At 34.2% G+C, this 27834-nt stretch overlaps 2 protein-coding genes across 5 annotated transcripts in view; both read right to left on the bottom strand.

Moving 5' to 3' along the window:
- Positions 1–1911: 1911 nt before the first annotated feature.
- LOC306876457 (signal transducer and activator of transcription 1-like) lies at positions 1912–11833 on the bottom strand. Of its 3 annotated transcripts, none has more exons than XM_079427629.1 (23): positions 11332–11445; positions 10366–10493; positions 10113–10257; positions 9911–10006; positions 9738–9827; positions 9530–9608; positions 9297–9391; positions 8350–8501; positions 7899–8057; positions 7598–7690; positions 7423–7482; positions 7196–7225; positions 6783–6873; positions 6643–6681; positions 6477–6560; positions 6270–6368; positions 6055–6190; positions 5909–5964; positions 5494–5588; positions 4146–4285; positions 3866–4054; positions 3325–3406; positions 1912–3240 (listed from the first exon to the last, which is right to left on the bottom strand). In XM_079427629.1, exons 2-23 carry the CDS (start codon positions 10491–10493, stop codon positions 3213–3215), a joined length of 2166 nt encoding a protein of 721 aa, XP_079283755.1. In that variant the 5' UTR covers positions 11332–11445; the 3' UTR covers positions 1912–3212. The 3 variants fall into 3 exon arrangements, with proteins under 3 accessions (XP_079283755.1, XP_079283756.1, XP_079283757.1); XM_079427630.1 differs by lacking the exon at positions 11332–11445 and adding an exon at positions 11810–11833 and having other exon boundaries at positions 1918–3240; XM_079427631.1 differs by having other exon boundaries at positions 1918–3240; positions 9738–9842; positions 11332–11466.
- A 2109-nt stretch (positions 11834–13942) lies between these two features.
- stat4 (signal transducer and activator of transcription 4) overlaps positions 13943–27834 on the bottom strand; it is a 16375-nt gene continuing 2483 nt past the window's right edge. The window contains exons 4-24 of one of the 2 annotated variants that reach the window (XM_079427627.1): positions 26736–26834; positions 26356–26448; positions 26163–26241; positions 25937–26022; positions 25542–25693; positions 25031–25189; positions 24780–24872; positions 24617–24676; positions 23649–23669; positions 23336–23426; positions 22812–22856; positions 22515–22598; positions 20572–20670; positions 20305–20440; positions 20084–20136; positions 19901–19995; positions 19500–19636; positions 18450–18641; positions 14907–14952; positions 14683–14785; positions 13943–14327 (exon numbers count right to left, since the gene is read on the bottom strand). In XM_079427627.1, coding sequence (XP_079283753.1) covers positions 14313–14327; positions 14683–14785; positions 14907–14952; positions 18450–18641; positions 19500–19636; positions 19901–19995; positions 20084–20136; positions 20305–20440; positions 20572–20670; positions 22515–22598; positions 22812–22856; positions 23336–23426; positions 23649–23669; positions 24617–24676; positions 24780–24872; positions 25031–25189; positions 25542–25693; positions 25937–26022; positions 26163–26241; positions 26356–26448; positions 26736–26834 — 1938 coding nt within the window. In that variant the 3' untranslated portion in view covers positions 13943–14312. The remainder of the gene's footprint in view (positions 14328–14682; positions 14786–14906; positions 14953–18449; positions 18642–19499; positions 19637–19900; positions 19996–20083; positions 20137–20304; positions 20441–20571; positions 20671–22514; positions 22599–22811; positions 22857–23335; positions 23427–23648; positions 23670–24616; positions 24677–24779; positions 24873–25030; positions 25190–25541; positions 25694–25936; positions 26023–26162; positions 26242–26355; positions 26449–26735; positions 26835–27834) is intronic. The other variant, XM_079427628.1, reaches the window with a different exon arrangement.

The raw sequence follows: 27834 nt of genomic DNA, 5'->3' as shown, positions 1-27834 counted from the left end.
ATCTGTAATTATGAGCTAATTCAGTAATTGTTATTAGCATTTATCTGTCCTATTTTGGTTAATGTTAATGTAATATGTTACATACCCTTTCACTGTATCCATCTCAGAAAAACCTCTAAATGAGAAAAATATCCATAAATACACAAACACACAGATCAAATATAAGCACTGCTTTTTAATAAAATTCAAAAAGTATCAGGATTTCTACATCCAAATTTTGTTTTCGATTTGTCAGAGATTTTTATCAAAGAATATAAACCATTCAGAAACATTTGATGGACGGACGGACAGACAGACCGACAGATAAATATTTACGTACTTGTCAATAGAGACTTTAACCTTGGGTTGAGAGTTCAGTTCAGGGAGCTTGACTAGTAGTCTATAGTATGGTAAAGAACAATTAAAGCAATGACAATTGTCTATAAAAATGAATGCCATTACAGTGTCTGTTGATACATCAATAATCTCTGAAACCCACCTGATCTTGACTGTGAACTGAACTCCTGTTCTTATCACCAAGGGCCTCCGGGAATACAACGGCATACAAGGCAGTCTCTCCTCCACAAGAGAACTGAAAGACACATCACAACAGATTTCATGCCCAGGTCTGTAATCTTTCAGAAGTAACAAACCACAAAATATATTCAAATTCCCCCATGAACTCCCAAATCAATAACCAAATGTATTTTTTTTCTCCAGCTTGTGCTCTACATATAAAATCACAGAAAAGAATGAATGGATAAAGTATGGTGTCTCACTTTAATATAAGGTTTTTGAAGAGTGAAAGGGCCTGGTCATCCAGCTGGCTCTTGCCCAGAGTGAGGGGGTCGTTGTTGTAGCTGAATTTCTGCACCAATTCCTGAACTTTCTTCAGCTGCTGACGGATCTGTTGAAGACACTCTGCCACCACAGTGAACCTGGAGCACAATTCATGTTTTAGCTAATTATAAAATAATATATCAGTACCACGGACAGCATCTAAACAACCTAAAGGACAATACCAGCTTATATCAGCTCCAGTTTGAGACTACGTCAGATATAGAAATACTTTTATTAATAGCCTTTTGGAACAACTTGTAATTTCAAGGATTTTCTTTCTAATTAAATGATTAAATAATATAAAATGATTTAGATATCAAATATCAAATCTTTATTTTATTTTGTCATTTTTTCCCCCAGGTCATTTAAAGCGCCCCCTAGAAGTTCTCACCAGCTCTGCAGTTGGTCCAGGCAGGCATTGGGCGGCCCGCCTATACAAGCCATCTGCTGTCTCTTCTTCCACTCAGGTAACTCTTCTGATATGAGCACGAGCTGGATCTGCTCTGCTAGAGTCAGAGCATTAGCTACTCAAATAAATATTCCACAAGTGCAGCTGTTTGAAAAATTATATTTACTTGTAAATCGGTGTCATTTAAAGCGTTTTTGTGGTAAAGATCCAAAACCATATCATTATTCACTGAGATGGTTTACCTGCACACTCGTTTTCAAATTGTTGACTTTATTGTCCAACTCATTTTGCTGTTCCATCGTGATACTCCCCTGTGATGAGCCACATTTACCCTAAAAGCAAATGTACTAAGATGAATGATAAACACATGTGCAGGTTTGAAATGACAGTTGTAATGCAAGACTAAAAGCCTTACTTGAGTTCTAAGTGCGTTTTCCAGTATCTTTCTCTCTTCATTCAGGGTGTTGGATGTTACACAAAATAAAATTATATTTATAATATAAATAAAATAAAAATATTATTAATATATTAAATGTTCGGGCGCCAGACAAGTATATTATACCTGCCACATTTAATTATCTTCACATTTAATTAATTTCATCCCGGATAGCAACAGACAAATAAACCATCCGCTACATACAAACAAGAGGAAGACGAAACAAATGCAAAACTACAGGAAGAGTACGTAACTTTCTTTGTTTTAATGAGGTAACGTTTTTATATTCTAGACAAGTTTTTTTAATCTCCAAGCACTACAATTCCACTTAAAAAAGAAAAAGGAAAAAATCGAGCAAAACAAACCAAAACAACACTTTTCAAATGCATAAATGAGTGCAATGTGTCTCTAAACCTCGCACTATATACACATTGACTCCTCTTAATTAGTGCTGCTTCCAATCCAGATACATTTCATTTAGAAGGCGGTGATAGAAAAAATGAAAATAAACCAAGGAGCAGTACAGAAAATATCTGTAATGCCACAATTAATATAAACCATAATACATTTTCTTTTGACACATTTTAAGTGTTAATAAATTCTTTATTCAAAGTAAATGCATTGCATTTAAAAATGAACATTCAGTGCATGGATTATGAAATGTTATCAAATCTTTAATAATATTAAAAATAAGTAATAAAATAAACAAATCATTAATAATGCTGCCCGAGGCTTTTGGTATGTTTGGAAACGATCATTATTTATTTTTGCAGCCTCACACACTTTATCTTTAAGCTTCGTAAAGGTTTCCATCTGAAACCTTTCCAAAGATGGATGAAAAAGTGAAGCTGCTGTTAAAAACATGCATAATACATGAATATAAACCATTTAATAGTCTTTATTTTTAATTCACATGACGGTATGTATCATTTCAAAATGGACCTGGGTTGGGTCTGTAGCAGTATTTCAGACTGTAGAAGGTAGGTTGATGTTTATTTGATGTTAGACTTTATCTTGCTGGTGTATGTGTGTGTGTACAGTACATGTGCATAAGGAAATTGTATGTAAAGAGATTTTAATGTGCAAAAAATAAATAAGTACTTCACAAGATGGAGAAGAATGTCCTTTTCACAAACGTCTTCACAGAAAAAGCTTTTCAGAGTTTTTGTATATATCCATTTCGACAGTCTCTATCTGAGTGACTGCTACACAGAAAATTCAAATCCATAGAACATGCAAGTTTCTTTACAATATGTTCACATTTTTATACAAACAAACATAACATGATTACACTGTTTTAAGTGTATTCTATTATTTGACAGAAGGAAATGACTCACACAAGTGGAGAATAAATGTAGTAGATCCTTATATAGAGAAACCCCATGCAAAGATAAATCATTTGGGTATCACTATTTGTATTCATTATAGATATCTGTGTGCCAGATACAGTGCTACGAAACAGATTAATTTTCCTCCATAAAAAAACTCTGGATTAAATTTAGATGCATTGGAGAAACGTTCCTCATATCACTTTTGCCTCGAGGTGCACTAACACTTACAGGGTCTTGAAAAAGGTCTAAAAACAGAGAAATAAGACATGAATATTGTTTTTCAGTAACAGAAATATATGAAGTAGAAAAAAAGAAAAGTAATAACTTACTCATCTGACACAGAAATGATGCGCCTGCCTAAATATGGCCTGATATATGACCTAGGTTTGTCTATCTCCATCTCTTCTGTATCTGAGGGACAAAAGATCAATAATGTAAGGCATGTCGATATGGACAATACACACAGACATGCTCTCTAACATACTGTTAAAAAGTTGTTGAGCAAATTCCGCTAAGATTAAACAACAGCACAGTCCACAAACAGTCTTTGTGAACAGTATTGTTTTCTACCATGACAAAATAGAAATGTGTTAGGTTAGACAACCATTTTGCTTGGAAAAGGTGCTTTCATTAAAATAAATGGCACTAGGTTCAACATTCTGTTGTTTAATGCAATGACATCTCCATATACTGTATGTATCTATACATTTAGAATAAAAATGTCCTATAATATATTAAAATACATAGTGTATTTATTTTGTGATGCTGTAGCCTTAAGATCTGCGTCGTAATCTTATGTAGCAGTAGTTTTACACTCTTATCTTGCCTTCTTTTTTTGAATGAATGAATGGTTAAATAAAGAATATCTACCATCAGAAGAGCTGATATAGTAGCGACCAAAGGCTTCATCTTTTGGGATGTCTGGGTAAAGGTAGATGAGAGGGTTCACCGGAATCATCTGTGCAGCAGTGAGGCTGTAGTCGCGGATGACGTTAGGCAAGGAAATGGACGCCAGATCTGATTTAGTGTAGGGCTTCACTGAATGTGTCTTAGGTTCACCTGTATTCGATGACATTCATTCACGTACATTAAAAGACTGCAAGACAGATATAATAAATGACCAAATACTCCAATCCAAACTAGCACACACCGTCCTGTGAATACTCCACCCATGTGATGGTGATTGCTCCGTCTCGACAGGATTCACTGAAGCGCAGAAGGAAAGTGCCTGGGAGTTTGTCGCTCAGCAAAGCCTTCTCTCGCTCTTTACTCAAAAACCCTATAATATACCTGTATATATGTGGGAAAAAAATAAATAAGATCAAATTGGACTGGATAACAATGTCAAAGAAATGTCAACGTTCATGGCAGTTTCAGTACTATAAATTGGAATATAGCTTTAGAGAATGGAGATTTTGGCGTACTATCATGCTGTTTCGGGTTAGCTGACTTAAAGCAGCATCTTATATATTTTTGTGTGAAATCAGATTTTCAAAAGAAAAAAAAAGTAGGATGGGACTTGATTTTATTTTATTGGGAATTGCTTGGATTGTGAAAAGTGGGAGTTATTTATCAAAATGGAGCAAGCAGAGGCTTCAGACTTGATTTAAGGTTATTGCCACATCAGGCTATTTCATGGCAAACAAAGGTTATACATTAGAAAAACAATACAGTAGTACACAATACAAAATACAACAATTAAATAAAGCAATTATAAAACAAAGTTGTGTACATAAAATTCTATAGAAGAATAGAAGATTTTTTAAATGTACTTTTGAAAGAAATTGTAAAAGTTTTTCTGGGTCCACCTTATAAAACATGTCGTTAAGAGTTTGAGCAAGCAGAGGCAGAGTTACACAAAGACAAGTACATTTGTTTTCTTTGGAATAAAAAATATGTACACAATAAGACCAGAAAGATGTATTATGATGTTGATTTCATGTTGACTTTAATTTTAATTTCAAAATCCGTTAATCTCAAATTAAGGAAGAATTTTTTTAAAAAGTAATTTAAAATTATATATATATATATATATACACATATACAGTGGTGTGAAAAAGTGTTGGCCCCCTTCCTGATTTTTTTTTTTTTTTTTGGTACATGGTACAGTAGTGCTGTCAAATGATTAATTGCGATTAATCGCATCCAAAATAAAAGTTTTTGTTTACATAATATATGTATGTGTACTGTTTATTTATTATGTATATATAAATACACACACATGCAGTATATATTTTGAAAATATTTACATGCATATGCATTTATATATTTATTATATTTTATATTATATATAAATACATGTATAACATATAAACATAACATATTTTTCTTAACATTCATGTGTTTGTATTTATATATGCATAATAAATATACACAGTACACACTTATATATTATGTGAACAAAAACTTTTATTTTGCATGCGATTAATCACGATTAATCGTTTGACAGCACTACGGTACAGTATTTGTTTCAGTGTCTGTAATGATGGAATTCTTACCCATCATTCCAGATGTTGAGCAGGTGTCTTTTAATAAGGTCCAGAATTCCATCTATCCACAGCCAGAATGGTACACCCCTCTCATTAGGAGACATCTAAGTGAAAACACAAGTTATTTACTCTGCTTCCATTTTATTAGCTAAAGCATTGTTATGACATTGCTTCATCAGTGTCGATGTGACAATATTTGTTGCACTTCCCTTTAAAATAAAAGGAATTTTACATATATTCAGTTAGTTTCAAGTTCTGAAAGCACAGCTGTTCTTTGTGATATCGGGCTATTCCACGGTCTCACTAAGTTTTGTTTTAGCAGTAAATCATGTGGTGACAGCAGAGGAACAAACAAAATCGATGCTGAGTAGAGAAAGTGAAAGTAACGTACTTGCTTTTGTTTGAACTGTTTCCATAAACTCACCTTACAAAATGTATTCCATTGGATGAGACCTTCGGGGTCACCTTGGGCTTCATGACCTAAAAACAGATACAAACTCTTAAAAAGTCCCATTTTAAGAGTCACTTAATCTCATTTCAATAGGTAGAATGAAGCACATATAAACTCACCAAGAACTTTGTCGGCCAGGGCTCTCAGCTGCTCCGAGTTCAGCGCTCGTTTAGTGGCAGAAGAAAACTGCCAGCTTAAGACCTTTGAAAGCTGCCCCCATTTCACATGTGGAGGATTCAAGAAGAACGTCTGATTCTGAGAGAGAGAGAGTGCCAGAGTCAAAATAGAAACGTCAACAGAAGACAAAAACATTGATGAGGGGAAATGGCCGTACATGGGGTTCACTGCAGAGCATGTTATACCATAAGATGGAGCCCCAGGCACTAGGTAACTGATTCACATGGGAGATCACCACAATAGGAAGTGATGTGATCTGTTTAATAACAAAAAAAAAAAAAAAAAAAGCAGGTCTGGTCAGAATTGCTGGTCTGATCTACAGCTGATATGTCACAATAGGTAGCTACATTTCAGAGTACTTTACCGATAAATCAACACATAGTTCTGGCTGAATGAGTTGAGTTTCAAAGTTAAGTATGTGCAGCTCCTCAGAAATGATGAGAGGAGTCTGTAATAATAAAAAAGGAAAAACATCAGCAATTCCTTCACTTCATTTTATTTGGCATCACTGTATGTGTTTTTTGGCCTACCTCATTGGTTCTGTTGTTACCTTTCATCTCTTTTAATTGCTGTGGTAATCAGAGGGAAAGAAAGATCAACAATAAATGTTCAGTTAGACATTATATTATATTAATTATTAGCAGTAATATGTTTGTTTTTCGCATCTTACCAAGTGACGAAATTCAGCTGCTAGACACTCACTGGATTCCTCTAAGTTCATAACTTTAGAAAATGTTCCTAAAATGTTGAATTTCCTACATCTAGGACATCAGAAAACAGACATTTGGATTATTCAAGCTTTGACGCCATGCATACAAATGCAAATGGTGTTTCTTGATAAATGATAAATTGTTAAAAAATGTAGGGTTTACATTTTGCATTCCAAGCTTATCTTCTGATTATTATAATGATCAGGACTATACAATACCGTGACTGTACAGTAATATTGTTGCAGGTTTGTCAAATGTAGACATTTTTGTGGTTGTTGTGCTATGTATCTAAATACATTGGCTCGGTCCAAACATCATATTATAGTAATAATTCACATTTGTGTTATGAGTTTCTTTGTAATATATTACGTACCCTTTTATTGTTTCTTTCTCTGTTAAATCTCTACAGAAGAAAAACAAATATACTGTATGAATACACAGATACACAGATAGATAGATAGATAGATAGATAGATAGATAGATAGATAGATAGATAGATAGATAGATAGATAGATAGATAGATAGATAGATAGATAGATAGATAGATAGATAGATAGATAGATAGATAGATAGATAGATAGATAGATAGGTTTTGCTTACTTGTCAATAGAGACTTTTACTTTGAGTTGACAGTTCAGTTCAGGGAGTTTGACTAGTGATCTACAAATTAATACACATCGACATCACTGAAATTAAAGGTTTTTCTCAGACATTTACCATTAATTAAAATAAGTGACATCACACTGTTATTGACGGTAACTTCAAAGAAACTCACCTGATCTTGACTGTGAACTGAACTCCTGTTTTTATCACCAAGGGTCTCTGAGGATGTGTCGGCATACAAGGCTGTCTCTCCACCACAAGAGAACTGAAAGAAACATCACAACCGCCGCCATCCTGTTCAAGACTAGAATCTTTCAGAAGTGACGCACACCACAAAATATATTCAAATTCCCCCGTGAACCTTTAAGCCCACAAATCCTCCCATCAATACCCAAATGTATTTTTTTTCTCCAGCTTGTGCTCTACATATAAAATCACAGAAAAGAATGAATGGATAAAGTATGGTGTCTCACTTTAATATAAGGTTTTTGAAGAGTGAAAGGGCCTGGTCATCCAGCTGGCTCTTGCCCAGAGTGAGGGGGTCGTTGTTGTAGCTGAATTTCTGCACCAATTCCTGAACTTTCTTCAGCTGCTGACGGATCTGTTGAAGACACTCTGCCACCACAGTGAACCTGGAGCACAATTCATGTTTTAGCTAATTATAAAATAATATATCAGTACCACGGACAGCATCTAAACAACCTAAAGGACAATACCAGCTTATATCAGCTCCAGTTTGAGACTACGTCAGATATAGAAATACTTTTATTAATAGCCTTTTGGAACAACTTGTAATTTCAAGGATTTTCTTTCTAATGAAATGATTAAATAATATAAAATGATTTAGATATCAAATATCAAATCTTTATTTTATTTTGTAATTTTTCCCCCAGGTCATTTAAAGCGCCCCCTAGAAGTTCTCACCAGCTCTGCAGTTGGTCCAGGCAGGCATTGGGTGGCCCGCCTATACAAGCCATCTGCTGTCTCTTCTTCCACTCAGGTAACTCTTCTGATATGAGCACGAGCTGGATCTGCTCTGCTAGAGTCAGAGCATTAGCGATTTCTTTTATCACAACCTGCACACATATATATGCTATATTAAAATATATGATACTGAAGAAAACTGCAGCATTAAAGTCAACTTAAAATCAACACTGACATTTTTTATATTCATGTGCCTTTGTAATCTTTATCAAAATAACTTCCCTCTCCCTCCTCTCTTCTCAGATGATACATTTACTGGTGTAAGGGTGGGAAAGATAAAATGATCCAATCAATTCCCGATGGATAAAAACAAATCCCGCCCTACATCTGTTCTTGTCTGAGAACGCAGAGATGGTCTTATTATTGAGAGGTACTAAAGTCCGCGGATCTACCATTGGAGAAAGCTTAATGCCAATTTGATAATCACAGCCTTGAAGTCAGTTGTGCGACAGTCAATCAGGTTTTGCAGATACTGTTGAAATGATTGAGAAATACTGTGAACTGAACCTGCGTCACTTTTTTTTTACATGACTTCTCTTATAAAACAGCATTTTTTTATTGGTGTAATCTCTAAAAACAGCTTAATCCAAAATTAATGTTTGATATCAAACATGTTGAAGATTAGCTGTTTTATAAACTGTGTTTCCACCCAAGGAAGTTTAATCAGCACATACAGCTATTTAAAAAAATGGCCTTTAGCCTCATATTACACTTTTTGTTTTGTGTCAACCTTGGAGACTTAGATTAACGTCATAATAGAAAAGAAAAGACTATCGCAACTTCTGTTTCATGCAAACTTTAAGCACATTTCTATAGATGTGAATATTCCTGAGCTCAATCTTTCAGCTAAATGTATGTAGAGATACATTACTGAAATCTTGACCTACCTCTCTTTTCATGTTCAGCCCAACAAACATTTGTTTAATTGCCATTTCCTCCTGCCTGATCTCTTTTTTTATCTGGCCATTCATTTCAACTTCGACTGAAAATATAAAAATACAAATCCATACCATTTCTCATTCATGTAAATTCATACTATTTATGTTCACAACATTGATCTCCCCAAATACACCGCAAAGTATGAGTTAATACCAGGAGCTAAAAATGTATCTAATGTTACCTCGACTCTGCAAAGTATTTCTCTTGAAGTCGTACTCATCTTGCACATCCTCCAGAACCTGAATGTCCTGTTCTATTTCCTAGAAGCAAATAAATATTCCACAAGTGCAGCTGTTTGAAAAATTATATTTACTTGTAAATCGGTGTCATTTAAAGCGTTTTTGTGGTAAAGATCCAAAACCATATCATTATTCACTGAGATGGTTTACCTGCACACTCGTTTTCAAATTGTTGACTTTATTGCCCAACTCATTTTGCTGTTCCATCGTGATACTCCCCTGTGATGAGCCACATTTACCCTAAAAGCAAATGTACTAAGATGAATGATAAACACATGTGCAGGTTTGAAATGACAGTTGTAATGCAAGACTAAAAGCCTTACTTGAGTTCTAAGTGCGTTTTCCAGTATCTTTCTCTCTTCATTCAGAGTGCTAGCTATGATCATAGCCATGTGAACAGGATCCTCCTGGAAGTGCTCCTAATGGGAGACAATTATTTCCATTAGCTCAGCCATTTTATTTTAGAATAATGAAATTAATGTATATTGAATGTAATATTGTAAGAAAACCATATAACAATTGCACCTGTAGGTTATGCTTAATTTTGCGTATATTATGCTGTAAAAGGAAGTTGTTCCCTATGTTGAGATGGCTGTAGTGCTCATCCAGTTGGTTTAGGAGTTCATGGAAGCGCAGGGTTGCCAAAGATACGTTACTTGCAACTGATTCCCTGCAACCAACAATGTGTCAAAGACATGATGATTTGCAGCATTTCATGATGCAGAAATTCAATTGTGCAACTGGATAAAATTAAGCATTAAATTAAAACAATTCTCACCAGTCGTGGCTCTCAATCCACTGACTGAGATACTGTCGGATCTCCATTGGAAAAGCCTCATCGTAAAGCTGGTCAACTTGCTCTAAATACAGAGAGTCCAGCAGCTGCAGCTGGCTCCAGAGTGTCATCTGAAGACATAAATGCACAGTCACATATGAAATAGTGCAGGAGCGTTTTACGTGCAACATCCTTCCTCTGTTTATGTGCAATTGTGTTAACGTTTGGCATCAAGCCAATAATAATAGTTACTATAATAAATTGTGTTATAAAAAAATGCACAGATGTATTCATATTTAATCATTTATCACACTTTCATAAACAAATTCAAAAAATAAAATTGTAATATTTTAATTTAAAAAAATTATTAGAGTATTGGTGCTGTGCTCATCCTATAAAATCACTGACCACAGTCACACTAGACTTCAGTTTAGACTGTTTTAGGGTTTAGACAGTTAGGCTACTCATGAATTTCACAAGACAGTTTTGTATTTATGGGAGTAAGGGTCATCAAACCCTTGTATTAATTTGCACAGATTCTTTCTTCAGGTCATAGTTGACCAACATTGAACTTTTGAAGGCAGCGAAATTAGAAACTTGTTTGTTTCCACTTTCCCGTATTCTCAAGTATTAATGGAAATCAATGAAACGAAAACTGTAGCATATATATATATATATATATATATATATATATATATATATATAGCCGCACACTATGGCAGAGCAAAATATGATTTTAGAGACTGATTAAATGCTTCTATTCTATGCAGTTAATATTTAACACATCCATTTTTTAAGCTGTAAGTAAAAAACGAAAAATTGTATACCATGTCTTCTACTCAGGTTTCATTACATTATAAACAGAGCAAACTGCTTTACTTATTAATACATTAACTGTCAAATTCGTCAATTTTCCCACAGCCTTTACAAAAAGAACGAACTCCGATAGATAACATAGCAGAAAATTACCTTTCAACATAGAAGTTGGGTCAAGGCACAAAAGCAGTATATCTCAGGCTAAGCAAATACACAAGCTACAAGTAGACTAAACTGCGTCTGCTTCAGACTTATATTCTTTTCAGTAACCTCATAATAGTAAAATATGAAATATTGACGCAAGTTACAGCCCCCCAGTGGCACTGTAGGCCAATCGGAAGGCTCTAATTACCATATGCAAATACACCAGCGATGAGAACCAATCACGTTCTAGTGCGTACGATAAGCCGCTCACCTTTATCGTACGGCTGTTCTCGGCAAGTGCAGCCCTCCCTTTACTATCTCGGTGATCACAGAATAGGAACTGATGTGAAAACAGAAACTTAGCGAATCACGAGACTATTAACTAACTAAGTCTGATAATTAGATAAAAGCCGTTCGTAGTCATCTAAGAAGTGCTTAATAATATCCTGAAAGACAAAAGAACAGTCATCTCCGGTGCATCACTGACCTCATGTGTAAGTGTTTCTCGCCGAGACTCAGTTTGGGGGGGGGGGTTGTGAAACTCAAGGCACAGCCACGGGGCAAACACGCGTTTTCTGAGAAAGCGAGACCTAAACAGAGAAACGAAACTTGAATTTACGTCAATTCCTTATTATTTTACTACACGCCACTGGATATTTTAAGGAGACCCCTTGGTTGCCCATGTGCTTTGTTTTCAATGTAGAGACTCGTTCATGTATAATAGGTTCTTGTTGAAAAATTAATGTTCGTGTTGTAATTTAAGTAAGTGGCTAGAAAAAAAAAACCGGGGAACCCAGATATGAGTTTATAGTGAAACAATCCATCTAACATCACAAAATCCTTTGTGTTTTTGAATATATAAAAATATTTGCTGCTGATGTTTACCCACCAAAATGATGTCACTCCCTGGGGGATGATGTCATTAAGGAACTGGGCCAGATTGTAACAAAAGCTAAAAAAAAAAAAACTTTTGCAAGAATTGTAATAGAATAACCAGGGTTTTCGAAGTCCGTTCCTAAAGGACAAACCAAATGAAATTTAGGAAATAGGAAACGGGTAACGCATTACAAGTAACGCGAACTACATAATCAGATTACTTTTTTCAAGTAACTAAGTAACGCGTTTTTGAATTTTTAAAGAAAATATCCGAGTTACTTTTAAATATGTTAAATAACACAAATATCCTTATTTAATCCCATTTTAGGCTTACCTTTGATGATCCATTTCAACCATACTAATAATCAAAATCACTTTAGATAAACTAACATTTGTGCTTCTTTTTTATTTATTTTTATAGCTAAACAGTGTTGAACCGGCGTTCTACTTTACAGGCGTCAATTTACTTTTCCTTCAGCCTGAGACTTATTCTTTTAATTTTTTGGTGTGAAAGGGCTTTTAAATTTGCTAAAAATAGAACTTTAAATATTAAAAACAAACAAGCAAGCCCTGCCCAGATTTAAAAAGTAATGAGAAAGTAATATAACCCATTACTTTCCATAGAAAGTAACTAAGTAACATAATTAGTTACTTTTTTAGGGAGTAATGCAATATTGTAATGCATTACTTTAAAATTACTTACCGCAATACTGATAGGAAATACCTATATATTAATTACTAGTTAAAATAATATCCTGTTAAAACAACACACCTGGAATATTTGTTAATAAATGGCATTTTTTCTTTTTTTGAAGAACATTGTGTAGCATTCAAGGACATGGCAAAAATACAATAATGAATTTAGAGTAAGTAAATTGTTGAAAATGAAGCCATATGTTGACTTGAAGTGATAAAAATGTCATCATCGTTTACTCATCCTCATGTCATTCTAAACCTAAATGAGTTTCTTTCTTGTGTTGTTGAGCACAACATTTTGAAGACCGTGGGTAACCTGTCATATTTATATAAAATAAAAAAAATGATTCCAAACTATTAAACAGTGAAGTTAATATTTTATCCAGTATATTAAGATATATGACAGGGACATGAAAATATATTGCGTAGTATTTTTTTTAGATTGTTACAGAAACGAAACTCATTTCAACTGATCAATTTATGATTCATAGTCCTGCCTACTATTTAGTTTGATGACTTTTATAGACATAAGTATTTTTCCCCACGCCAGTATGCCAAACCAAAGGGAATGAAGTAGATATCAACTTGTTACCATATTTAGTTGCAAACATGCAAAAGACTTAACGTTATATTTTGCATACCATATTTGCAACTCAAAAACAAGTAGTGAAGTGTAAAAGTGTTTTTAAAAACGTCTAAAAATTGATGTTTAATTGACATAAATCATATTGCAGGCACATTGTGCGTCTGTTTATAAAGGTTAATATCTACATACAATAAAGAAAAACATGATTAGATTCCTATTTCTAGCTCTAAATTACTAGATTCTACAGTGCAAACACCTCATATATGCTGACAGGAAGAATGTGGGTGAAAGCCTTTCCCATGTTACTTGCATCATGCTGGCTGCAGCCCACTCAACTACATTTCCATCCTCATAATGTGAACAACCACAATTCCTAGTCATTGTGCCAGGATGTTGCATTCTATTTTAAGAGTGCACATTATTACTACTATTACTTCTACTAATAATAATAATACCATAAATCAACCATAAAATTCTTTATTTAAAAAAAATGCTTGTCATATATACATAAACATTCAAATGGGAATAACATTAAGGCAGATTAACGTTTGGGCAAATCTGAATTTTACAAGTAGATGAGGCCAGTCATATATATAGTATTGAAGACATAAATTGTTGGAATTTAGAATTATGACATTAATAATACAACTGATGCATTTTCATATTGACAGTATTTTTGAATATACACAGCAAATGAAAATAGAGATATGATGCATTATAGTGGCATAGAGCCAGAAAAGTGAAGAACAGCAAAAGAAGCCAAATAAAGAGATGAAAATCTTTGAATCCATCCATAATCTTGGAACCAAGCAAAATGTGGCTGTTGCCCTTTCTAGGGTGAACTCATCTGCAATGTGAACAAGGAAAATAGTGTTATGCCATTTTCTGTTGACTGATTAATGCTTTATCAGCACTGCTTATTAATGATAGCATCAAATTACCCACAAAATATGATTCTAAGCAACAAAGTCGGTAATATACAAAGCTGTGTTTAAAAGTCTGAGACCATGTTGAACATTTTAGGGTTAAGAGAATGAATAATGCACTTGGTTGTAAGTCACTAACTATATGTGATAATGACCATGGTAATTCAGGTCAGATGATCTTGCTTTTAAGTACAATATGCTCTTTGAATTATTCTCAATAGCTATGGATGATCATCACATGACTGCATCATTGCAAGCTTTAAAATATGTACTTACAGCGCTTTCAAACTCAAAGGGGCTGAGGTGCTGGGTGATAATTTCAAACATTCCAGGAGACATGGGGGGTTCAGGAGAGGAACATGCATTTTGGACAGGACCACTGAGAATTGAGGACAGTGAAGAAAGAACAAAAAATCTGAATCAGTTCATACAATCAGGCAGCACAGAGAAGAAACAAATGATATAATTAAACCTTGTTGTGAAAGAATTTAGATACTCACTTCCGACGGGAAATTGGAACTAACTGTGTCTGAATGTAAGGACAAACTGTGAAGTGAAGAAAGGTAAAGAAAAAGCCATTTAGCATTTTCACATATATTTATAATCCTGCTCTTTCCAAAAAAAAAGACCTGAAACTCAAAAAAAAAAAAAAAAATCCTCAACAAATGGTCACTGAAAAGAGGTGCTTAGCCTTAAGAATATTTGTATTGTTAAAATAGATACATTCGTTTTTCTTACAGTGAGTCTGACAACATGATGGTTGAGCATGATGAGTCAACAATATGATATATGTAAACATTGACATAATGGCGACGTACGTCGCTTCCTGTCAAGGGCGTAGTTTTGGTTTGAACTTTGTGAGTTGAAGTGTGAACTGTTTTAGTAAAGTCCCGGGTCATGCTCACTCACAAGGTTTATTTATTTGTTTGTTTGCTTATATTTATTGGTCTTTTGTGCTATCATCTATGTAAAGATGGTTGATAACATAACTGCAATAAAGTAACATCAATTGCTTGTTTACAGGATATATATATATATATATATATATATATATATATATATATATATATATATATATATAATTTTAGTCACTTATAAGCTATAGTTTGACAAAATGTTCTAATTCAACATGCCATGGGAAGTCAATCTCACTTAACATTTTCTTATATTGACATTGTTTATTTCTTACTCCTTAACAGTTCATCAGGCTCCTAATGATTTAATCTATGCAATCTTTTGGAATATTTGAAGGCATGTATAGTTCTTCACTGTAGTATTTTTTATAATAAGACTAGCCTATTAATCATTACCAGACCAATAATGACTTTTTTTAATTAATCAATGTAGCATTTGTTATGAAGAAACAACCGCCTGCACATTTAGAACCAATAGCTACAACATGCCACAGTTGAAATATAAATCTATAGGGAAAAAATATATTCCCTTAGCAGATTATCTAATATCAATTCTACAACAAGTTAGACTAAATTTTACACACTAAACAAGCCAACAATAAATCGTGATAAATTCTAGTAGTTTAAAAAGATTTTAATATGTGTCAGTGCGGGTTCAAGACTGTTTTCTCCTCTTTTCATCAGTCTTTTTAGTTTATTTGTCTTTTTTAGATACTCTTCGACTTTCTCCATAGCATTTTAAAGTGGCTGCTTCTCTAAATAATTCAAATAAATCACATATTTGACCATTAGCTTCGCAATAGGAATGGCTTGAGCAAATCTTATCACACTTCTCGAGCGCGCTGGTGAACGTACACAGAGTATACGGTGATTCGCGCTCCGCTCATGAGCTGTGCTTCAGTCATACTGTGCTGATAACTGCTCTGTTTGATAAAGTTAGCTCCAGTGCTTGATGTGGGTGGTATGCACCGGTACGCAGTACCGCACTTCTATATTTTAGCCTTTAGAGTACCTGAACGTTTTTGTGCGTACCAGCACTTCTGACATGTTGCCGGTACTCAGAGTAAAATCGTCAGGGTCTGGGTGATTAGGCTATATGGAAACTATGTAATTATATAGAATATAGAAACTATGTAAATCACACTACCCAGGCAGGATCACCTCTCATCTCGACCAATCACGTGAATGAACGCAAGCAGAGTCGGTCTACTTCATTGTGTACGGCACGAGAGCATGTCAGGGGAGGCGTGCAGAGTAATAGAATAATAATTAATTATTGATTACTAATTTGAATCAGTACTTTATAACAAAAATCATATCTTAAAATGAAAAGAAGCAGGCTTTTGCAATCACATCATTTTAAACCGTAAACTCCTGGAAAGTCCAAGGATCCAGTGAACAAATTCAAACAGTAAGCTCAAAACAGCGCTAATGCAGAGAAAACACAGCCGATTTCATCAGCGATTACGGAGAGAATAGTGACTTACGTCCAGATCAGGGGCGTTGCTAGGGTTGGGAGAGATAAGGGGCTTAGCCCCCCGTAGTTAATTAATTAATTAATTAGTTTATTTATTTCATACTTCAAATATATGAAAATATTTATTGACATATCAATTACTCATATCAAATTATAAGTAATATTTATTTGGAGTATGTCTTTATTGCACAATGCACATTTCTTAATATTATGCCTAAAATGTGTTTTACTATCACTATTAATAAGGATTGTATGATCTCTGTAATATAATATCAGTCTTTAAATGCAAGATATTTAAAGTGTACCTGAAGTATAATTTGATTGTACACTTTAGCACAATCAAATATACTTCAGTATATCTTTAGTCGGACTTCAGCACAGTTAAAGTGCCTTAAGTACAAAATTAGTTGTTCCAATTTAGCAGACTTTAATTTGACCAGTTTAGTATTCCAAAAGTACAATCGCAGGGTATTTTTATTTTGCACATAAATATATAAATGTAGGGGAGACCGGGGAGTGTTGTAACACGGGGTTAGTTGTAATACGGTTTTTACCTAGCAATCATTGTAGATACAATATTTTGATTTACATAACCTGAAGTAGCTGTTTCTCTAGTTTCATGTGATACTTTGCATTCATGCTAACTTAAAACCCACATGCTAAAACAGTTAGCTATGTTATGGCTGCTTGGGGTAGGGATAGTTGTAACAGTTCATTAAAAATGTTACAACCAACTCTTAATGATTACAATGAGTCCAGTTATCCAATCACATCCTCTATTGAGGCAAAGTCAGGTGAGGTTTTTATTGCACATCAAGGGATTTATGTAAAATGTGTTTCCATCATAGTTTATGCGCATAAATTTGTATTGTACAAAAACACTATCCGTCTCAAATGAGCACATACGGTTTTTGTGCACATTTTTAGAATTTCTGCGCATCTTGACATTTACATCCAGCATTCCAACTTCACATAAAAAATAGGTAGATGCCAACACAGTTAGTGACTGAACTCTTATGTGACAGGAACACAGTGCACACACACACACACACACACACACACACATACACACACACACAGCAATTGTTTTTGTGCTAAATTCAAAAGGAATACAATATAAAGTTTTTATCATTTTAAATGGTTCACTTTATTCAGAACTGATTATTCTTTGTTCTTCAATAAAAATTTTGCATAAATTGGAAATGTGGGTCATATTTCAGCAAATTATTTCACACTGTTGCATCTATCCCCAGCCTGTGTTAGTCAAAACAACGTATTGTCAAAAAAAAATTCCCCTCGCAAGGCCATGGTCCAGATGTCAGTAAAATTATTCTTTTCAGCGTGTATTTGGCTTAAAAGCAAGAGTGTTTTATAATGAATGCTGGTTATGCGGTGGTCAGAGATTTGGCGATTCTGAATGGATCCGTATATTAAAGGCAGGCGATTTAGTGGTCTTTGGCATCTCTCAGTACTTGCTAGGTTTGGTTATTGGGAGGCTTATATCCCCCCTATCCCCCCTCTGCTTCCAATCAATTTCTTGTGTGTGCCAATTTTCCTTTTTTTTTGTAATGGTAAAAAAGTAAAAGGGCTGTAAACAAAATAGGGGACACAGCTAAAATATAAAAAATCAGATACATTTGTAGACATCTAACCTTTGTTTTGCTGGCTGTTGTAATGTTTCCCAAAAGCCTCATCCTTCGGGATGTCAGGATAAAGGAACTTTAGAGGATTCTCTGGGACAACACCATCTGCAATGACCTTATAGTCCCGTATTATATCAGCAATGGGCAAGGCGTTGAGACGGTTTTTCGTGTATGGCTCTACAGAGATGAACTTTGGGTCTCCTGTAGGCAAAATACATGTGCTTAAGATTACTTAAAAACATATTTAATACAATAAAGACAATGCAAAAATGCACTGAGCATCAAAACAGCCAGGCATACTCTTCAGAACAGCTTTTTCCCTCAGGCATTATTTAATCTGAACAATTATATTGTCAAGTGCACACTGAAAATAAGGAAATACAAATTTGATCTATGAGAAGATAAAGGGCATCTGCTAAATTTTGGAACATCTCCAGGCTGGGGTTTCCCTAAGCAAATACAAGACATTGTCTCAGTGTGGAAATTACAGTTATTGCTTAACGTTTGTGGACTTGCAACCAGAACACTGTTCACTGCATGGAAGAACTTGCTAGGATTCTTATGTTGTTATCTTTGTTTTACAACAGGACATAATGTCTCCTACATTAAAGATTGTATTGGGAATGTTATTCTTAAAGGAATAGTTCACCCATAAATTAAAATTTATTTAAAATTTACTCACCCTTTGGCCATACAAGACCTAGATGAGTTTGTTTTTTCATCAGAACAGATTTGAAGAAATTTAGCATTTATTTCTGCAGTGAATGGGTGCCGTCAGAATGAGAGTTCAAACAGTTGATAAAAGTTAATTGATTGACTGTCATTTGGATTACTTGTGTATTATTGTGATGTTTTTATCAGCTGTTTGGACTCTTATTCTGACGGCACCCATTCACTGCTTAGGATCCATTGGTGAGCAAGTGATGTTAAATTTCTTCAAATCTGTTTCGCTGGAACACATCTACATCATGAATGGCCTGAGGGTGAGTACATTTTCAGCAAATTTCCATTGTTGGGTGAACTTTTCCTTTAAAGTATAATGACATATTGTAGACAAACCATTTTCATCCTGCTCAACCCAGGTGAAGGTGATTCCTCCAAGGTGACTTTCACTAAAGCGTAGCAGGAATGTCCCTGGCTCCTTCTCCTTCAGTAAGGCACGTTCCATCTCTTTACTCACAAATCCCATTATGTAGCTGAAACAAAAAATGTCAGAATCCATTGAGAAGCAGAAAATGGTTTCTGCAGAATGCATTACAACAAGCAAAAACTTTATTCAGCATGGCAGATAAAGAGAAATCTCATTATAATTATACTGTTATACTGATAAAGTGATAAAACAGCACAAAAATAGACTATCCAGTAGTTGTATTTGTTTTTTATTACTTATCAGAATAACAGAGCTAATGTGTGTTATATCTATTTATCATGCATCAGAATGCCATAACAAGGCCACTGACCCATCAATCCAAACAGGAAGTAAATGTTTCTTGATAAGGTCCAAGATCGAGTCCAGCCACAGCCAAAAACTAAATGATTTGCCAGGGATGTTTTCCTGAGAGCAACAGAAAAAACAAACAAATTTCATTTATATTGTTACAATTTGAAAACAGCAAGAGTATATAATACTTATTCAATATTACCTTCCAGAACTTGGACCAAGAAACTTGACAGTCATTATAAGTAGCGTGTTGACCTTCAGAAACATTTAAAACACTGTTTAGATGGAAGCCAAAACACATTTGCAAAAACTGCGCTATCAGCATGTTTATGAAACAACATTAGGGAAACAAAGTCTAATGTAGCAGAAAATGACATAATTACTTTAATGTCACATAAACCAACTAGTTTATAGAAAACATACCCAGAAGTTTATCTCCCAGCATGTTAAGTTGCTCTTTGTTGAGTCCTCGGCCTGCAAAACTTGAGAACTGCCAGCTGAGTACCTCTGAGAGTTGACTCCAGCTTGCCCGCAAGGGGTTACTGAAGAACCCAAGGTTCTAAACAAGTCAGAGAAGTTCAAGTAATACTGTAGGTCAAGCCTTGTCACTGATTAAAACTATGAGCCCTAGTTATTTTATAAACAAGATACTGTAAGGCTAGACATCCATTCTTTGCATCAGAAGCTCACCTTGGGGTCGTCAGTTAGCAGGTTGTACCACATGACGGAGGCCCAGCCCCCTGGGAGCTGACTGACATTGGAGATGACCACCAGTGGCAGGGAGCAAGTCTGAACAAGAACAAAAATACAAAACTCAGTGAGTCGTATCATAAGTGAAGTAAAAAAAAAAAAAAAAAAAATCAAATATTTATTTAAAAAAAAGCAATATGTTAGCATAGTAATTTTCCATACAAATGATTACAGAGCTGTCCTAAAACTGAATTTTAACTGTTGGTCTAAAAAATATATTATTATTATTATTATTTTCTCAACATTGAAAAAGATATATGTAATATGTCATTTATTTATACACTTGGGTCAGTAATTTCTTTTTAAAGAAATGTAAAACTTTTATTCATTATGTATCCAGAGTGATTTATAATGTCCTATAAAATTATAAGATTCATAAAATTTCAAAAAAAGTCAAAAATTGTGTATTTCAAACTTTTTGTTCAAAGAATCCTGAGGGGGAAAAAAATGTATAACACTTTCCACAAAAATATTACATCAACAATTTTCAGCATTGACAGTAAAAAGAAATCAGTACCAAATCAGCATATTAGAATGATTTCTGGAGGCTCGTGTGACACTGAAGACTGGAATAATGATGCTGAAGATTCAGCTTTACCATTACATTAATAAATTACATTTTAGGATATGTAAAAATAGAAAACAGATATTTTAAATTAAACTGTAATAGCATTTCATAATCTTAATGTTTGTACTGTATTTGATCATCAAATAAATACTGTATTGGTGAGCATATATATATATATATTTATATATATATATATATATACACTGCCGCTCAAAAGTCTGGGATCAGTAAGATTTGTAATGTTTTTTAAGGGAGTCTCTTCTGCTCATCAAGGCTGTATTTATTCGATCAAAAATACAGAAAAAACAGTAACATTGTGAAATCTTATTGCAGTTTCTAATATTTGTTTCCTATTTTAATATACTATAAAATAAAAAAAATTCTGTGACGCAGCGCTGAATTTTCAGCATCATTACTCTAATCTTCAGTGTCACATGATCCTTCAGAAACCATTCTAATATGCTGATTTATTATGAGTGGTGGAACTGTCATGCTGCTTTATATTGCTTTTTAGAACACATGATACTTTTTTCTTTGATTCTTTAATGAGTACAAAGTTAAAAAGAGCAGCATTTGTTCAAAATAGAATTTTTTTCTAACAATATAAGTCTTTACTATGACTTTTTATTCATTTAACACATCCCTCCTGAATAAAAGTATGAATTTCTTTAAAAAAAGAAAGAAATATGTACTGAAAAATAAAACTTTTGAATAGCATTGTATAATGTAACACAAAATTTCTTTTTTAAATAAAAGCTGTTCTTTTTAACTTTTTATCAATCAGAGAATCCTAAAAAATATCACAGGTAAATAAAATAAAAAATAAAATAAAATAAAGCAGCACAACATTGATTATAAATCAGCATATTAGAATGATTTCTGAAGATCATGTGACACCGAAGACTGGAGTAATGATGCTGAAAATTCAGCTTTGATCACAGAAATAAATTATATTTTAAAGTATATTAAAATAGAAAACTGTTATTTTAAATTGCAATAATATTTCACAAAATAACAGTTTTTTTTCTGGATTTTCGATCAAATAGATACAGCCTTGATAAGCAGAAGAAACTTTAAAAAATATGTATTTAAAAAAAAAAAATATATATATATATATATATATATATGTGTGTGTGTGTGTGTGTGTGTGTGTGTGTGTGTGTGTGCGTATACACACAAATATAGACAAAAATATATAATATTTTCAATTAAGATTTAAATAAGCTTTTGATTATACGCAGTCGTATATGACAATAGTATACAGTATTTGATATATATATATATATATATATATTACATAGACACTAAAACATACCTCAAGATCAATATCCAGACCCTGCAACATCAGCATGGCCTCAAAATTGAGAGAGTGTAACTCCTCTGTCACTGACAGGGGACCCTGCAATAGAAAGATGCTTCAATGCCAAGATCAAGGATATACTGTGTGAGGCTGCCCTCTGTTGGCAAGATGATGTATTCCACACTGAATAACAACATGACAAAAATGCTATCATGTAAACAGGTTCGAGCCAAGGTGTAGGCATTGACAGATGTGCCACTAAAAGAGATACTCCTATAAAGTAAGCAGATATTAGAAATAATGCAGGCTTACCTCATTTCCTTTTCCTCCGGTTGGACACTTTCTCTCTTTCAGCTGCTGCAAAACATAAAGACTTCATAAAATATCTTTGCTCTCTTAAAGGGATAGTTCACCCAAGAGTGAAAATGTTTTTTACTCAACCTCATGTTCATTTTCACACAGTTCATTCTAACAACAGTTCATAGTTATCACAGTTGTCAAACTAGAAAAAGGACACACACACACACACACACACACACAAAATAGTAAAATATTCCAAGTCTTCTGACATTGAATAACTTTATGACAGGAACAGATTAAGTTATTCGCTTTTTGGAGCTGTGGTCACTATCAACTGTCCTTGTATGGAAAAATGATCTTTAAAATTTCTCCTTTTATGTTCTATGAAAAAAAAAAAAGGAGTTTGGAGCAACATGAGGGTGAGTAAATAATGACTAATGAATTTTCCTACAGTGGGTGAACTCATTTAAATATATTTAAAACCAAAGCCTTATTAGCAGCTCTTGATTCATGTGCTAGAATTCAGGGTGAAGTACCAGATGTCTGAACTCTACAGAAAGACACCCAGTCGACTCCTCAACATCCATCACTTTGGTGTTGTTTGTGAGGATGAAGAACTGTCTGTTCCTACAAGGAAATATCAGTAATGTTAGTTTTGATATTTTCTGGTTAGTCACAACTTCCACTGTAATGTAAATTACAATAACCCGCTATGTAGAATATGTACAGAATTTAGCTTGTAAACACTGCTGTCCCCCTCCCCCCACACGCTTGAAAAACTCATATTGAGATTTGGCCTAAATAAACAACAGGAAGCTGGTTCTTCTGTTTGAGGTTGAGTGCACTCACACTTTGCCTGGTGGAAGGTCTCTGCACACACAAAAAGAGTAGAAAAACATGGTCATGTTGGGCTAAATGCACCTGAGATGCAAACATTGCTTGAATGGCCTTTAAACAATGAAAGAAAAAGTTGCATGTAATGTGAGAATGATATTAATTATTATAGCAATAGTTGGGTCATTCCATGTGTATAGTTTTCATGTCCCCATCATAAATGCCACAATACATATTCACAGTCGTAAAGATAGAATTCATATTAGCGATTATTATTATTTTACTAGTTAATCTAATAATTTCACTAATGTAAATTTAGTTTGAGTGAATGTGGCATTAATATCTAAGAAATATTGCTTTGATGTTTACAGATTTTTCCTGTAAAATCACTTAATTAGTCTCAACATAGATTCATCAGTCAAAACTTGGATTTAAAATTATTTAACGAAAATTAGATAATATATATCATAAATTACTCTTTAACGAAATACATTTGAGGTTTTACTTTGACAAAGTAAGCAAATTCACTGACATCATCTTCCAGGAAGTGACATCATGTGTGGTAGGAAAACAACATCAGTAAATATTATGATGAATATTATGTGCTGTACTGAGGAATTAGTTGGTAACAATAACAATGATAATAATCAGTATGATATCTAGACATTAAAAAATGTTTAATATATTATTTTAATATATTACTTAATATTAATATTGACTTTCATATATTACTATTAAATATGATGATCCCCACTTTTAAATTTGCATACAAACAAGTTATAAATAAAAAGGTTTAAGAGTAATATATTAAGTCTGCTTTACAATTATACACTCTTCCTCATATTACATCACAAGCATATTTCTTTTTAATAAGTTAAAAGCTTAATAATGGTTGATGTATTGCACACTATTGCAAATGTATTGCATAAGATGAATGACCCAGATTATAAAGATAAAATGTAGACATAATTCTGGGAACATACTTATCAAATGTGGTCTTGACTTTGAGTTGATAATCCACCTCAGGTAATTTAACCAGTAATCTGAAAAGAAAAAAGTGAAATTAAATGGGCAATAATTGTGATGGCCCAAAGGCAGTCAAATCCTTGTGAAAGTAGACTTGTTTACATGAGGAGTGGTTCATACCTGACCTTGGTGGTAAACTGCACCTGTGTTTTAATGATTAGAGGTTTCTGAGGGTGTGTAGGCATGCATGGCTGCTTCTCCACCACAAAGGAGCTGTAAACATGACCAAAACAGGTTTCCTGGTCACCCAGCACAGCCTTTCTATTGTGCTGCATTCATCAAGTTTCATGTATTTGTGGCACTATAAGCCACACAGAGTGAACTGCTGTGCTTTAATTGTCCACCAATCACACAAAATCCCTATATGTTACCTTTTAATGAGGTGGTAGATGAGGTATTTGACTTGCTCCTCCATCTGAGGTCTCTGGAGAGGGATTGGATCGCTCTCGTAAGTGACTTTCAGGATCAGCTCACCCAGTTTGTCTAGCTGTCTTTTAATCTGGAAAAGACTCTGGGCTGTCAGGGTAAACCTGTAAAAGTGATTTCACATGAAAATTAGGCTTGATTCAGATTTTAACAAGACCAATCTCTTAGTAACCACAAAACACCATAACAACACAAGACCTACACCAAAAGTTTGGGGTCTGTAAGATTTTGTAATGTTTTGAAAGTCTCTAATGCACACCAAGTCTGCATTTATTTGATCAAAAATACAGTAAAATAGTGATTTTGAAATATTATTACGATTTAAAATGTGTTTTATATTTTAATTTATCCTCCTGCTTGTCTTTACTGTGTGCATTGTGACAGCCTTATCAGACAACCTTATAAGACAAATTGTATGATTTCTTTTCTATTTCTTTATATTATAAAGGGTTATACCAGTTCTGGAGCTGGTCCAGTCCTATCAGAACCGGTCCTCCGATGCAGGCGATCTGTTGCCTCCGTTTCCATTCCTTAAGCTCAGGGTTGAGCTGGGTGGAGATCAGGGTATCGATTTCTTTTATAACATCTGCAATCTTTGACAAAATCTCCTGCAAAGGTAAAACAAAGTGCAAACACAGTGGTTAACAATGACCAGAAAACAACATATATAGTGGCATAACACACACCTGAGCGATATGTACTAAAGATGTGTGAAAACCACTCAAAGCCACCTGTCTGAGGCAGGAAGTTCCCAGGGTGGTTCGAAAAGAACAATACATCTAAGTAAACACAACCTTTAACAAGCAAAGAAAAACAATTACAAATGTTAAAAAGTGAAGAGATACACTTACCTTTCTTTTGAAATCCAGGCGGTTCAGTATTTCCTGAAGTGTAGTGACTTCTTGCTTCATGGTTAAAGAGTTTCTCTCAACTGGATCTACAAGATATCAGAGGAGGATGTTTTCATATCAAAAATCCTCTGTTACATGAACATATTGTATTATTTGCTTTATTATGTCATTAAACAATAGGAGGGTGGGATTTTTGGAAGATGTCAACAGTCATACACTGGCTCACCTCGAAGTTGGAGTGTTTTGTAGCGAAAGTCAAAATCGTCCTGCATGTCCTCAAGATACTTCACAGCCTGGTCCAGCATCTGATAAAAGCATGTAGAAATAATGACATATGAACTGACACACACACTGAACTTTTTCATATATCTAAACACCCATGGCTGTGATAACTGAAACCAATACTGGATTTAACTTACCTGAACGCTGCTTCTTATGACTGCCACTTTGTTGTCAAGAACTTTCAGCTTTTCCAAGGTGGCAGAGTTTTGCATTGACTTCTCCAGTGGTCCCTGCCATTAATGAAACATGGAAAACAGAAGATCGAAATGTAAAGTAAATGTATACATCTAAAACATGACAAACATAAACCAAATATGCATTGTACTAGGTCACAAGTCGAATAAGTACATTTATAATATTGGCCATGTTAACTAGGTCAGACTGAAGCACCTTTTGGATCCCACACTGGTATACTGTAATATCATGTGAGTGCATAACTCTGAAGCTTGGTTAACAACATAGTTGCACAGGGTATCTGTGGTTTTTGCATGCTGTTTGTCACGTGTCTTGGCAGTACCTGTTCCTGCATGCTGGCTGTGGATAAAATGCGTCTTTCTTCCCTCAGGCAGTTACAGATGACAGCGGCCATGTGCAGAGGAGTCGCCTTGTATTTTACCTGAAAGAGTGGCGCAACAGCATTTACTGACTAATGTGAGACCGGGAATTTCTAGTCACACCACAAAGCACACTGGTGAAAAAAAGAACGTCTGTTCAGCTTGAAGGTTTTTGATGTGTGTGAAAAGCAAGAGAATGTGACTCCTGGTAGGAAAAAAGAGTGGAATCCCTAGCTATTGTATCAGTTTTATTGGTGTTATGCAAAGGTTTACAATCAATAGAACAGATCTACACTTATTTTTGTATATGTATGTATGTGTGGTGTGTGTGTGTGTGTTTGTGTGTGTATACACACACACACACACACACACACAGATACATACATATAGTGAAAGTACCAGGAAATCAAAGTTCTAGAAACATTTTCCTGACCAGTAAAAACTCATCCCCATTTACAGGAATCATGCTTCGTGAGGAATGTGGCACTACAAGGAGTGAAGTAACCTTGGAAAGTGAAAGTTCAAACAAATAACCATTGATGTAAATGAAACAGTTGATGGTTAAAATCTCACGCATGACGTTTTTGAGATCTGTTTTGTTTCCATTAAGGAGTTTATCCAAACATTAATATGTAGCAGGTTTCATGTCAATGACGCAAGATGCAAAAACAATGACGTTTTATGTTATAATTAATGTCCAACCATGTTTGTTTTGAAAGCACTGAATGATTATACAAATATGATATGAAACTGTACAATCATATATAAATATATATATGACATTAGGAGAGTGCACTTTCATTTTTGAGTGAATTTTTCCTTGAAGTGCACACTTCGCAGATTGAGGTTTTGATATTCGTTCAGGGGTTTATGATATTTGTTAGAAGTTATGGAAAATAACAATCATTTGTTAAGTTCATTTGAACTTTCCTGTTAGACAAAACAATATTGTGGGCGTTTCAAGTAGGTGGTTTTTTATGCAATATTGGCAAAGTTTTGCAGCTGTCCTAAATACAGTCTACATGAAAAATAAAAAAGGTCTCCCCCACACTTTGCTCTGTC

Source organism: Barbus barbus (assembly GCF_936440315.1).
Source record: "Barbus barbus genome assembly, chromosome: 10".
NCBI classification, from domain to species: domain Eukaryota; kingdom Metazoa; phylum Chordata; class Actinopteri; order Cypriniformes; family Cyprinidae; genus Barbus; species Barbus barbus.
Note: the sequence above shows the minus strand (reverse complement) of the source record. Positions and strands in the feature narration are given on the sequence as shown.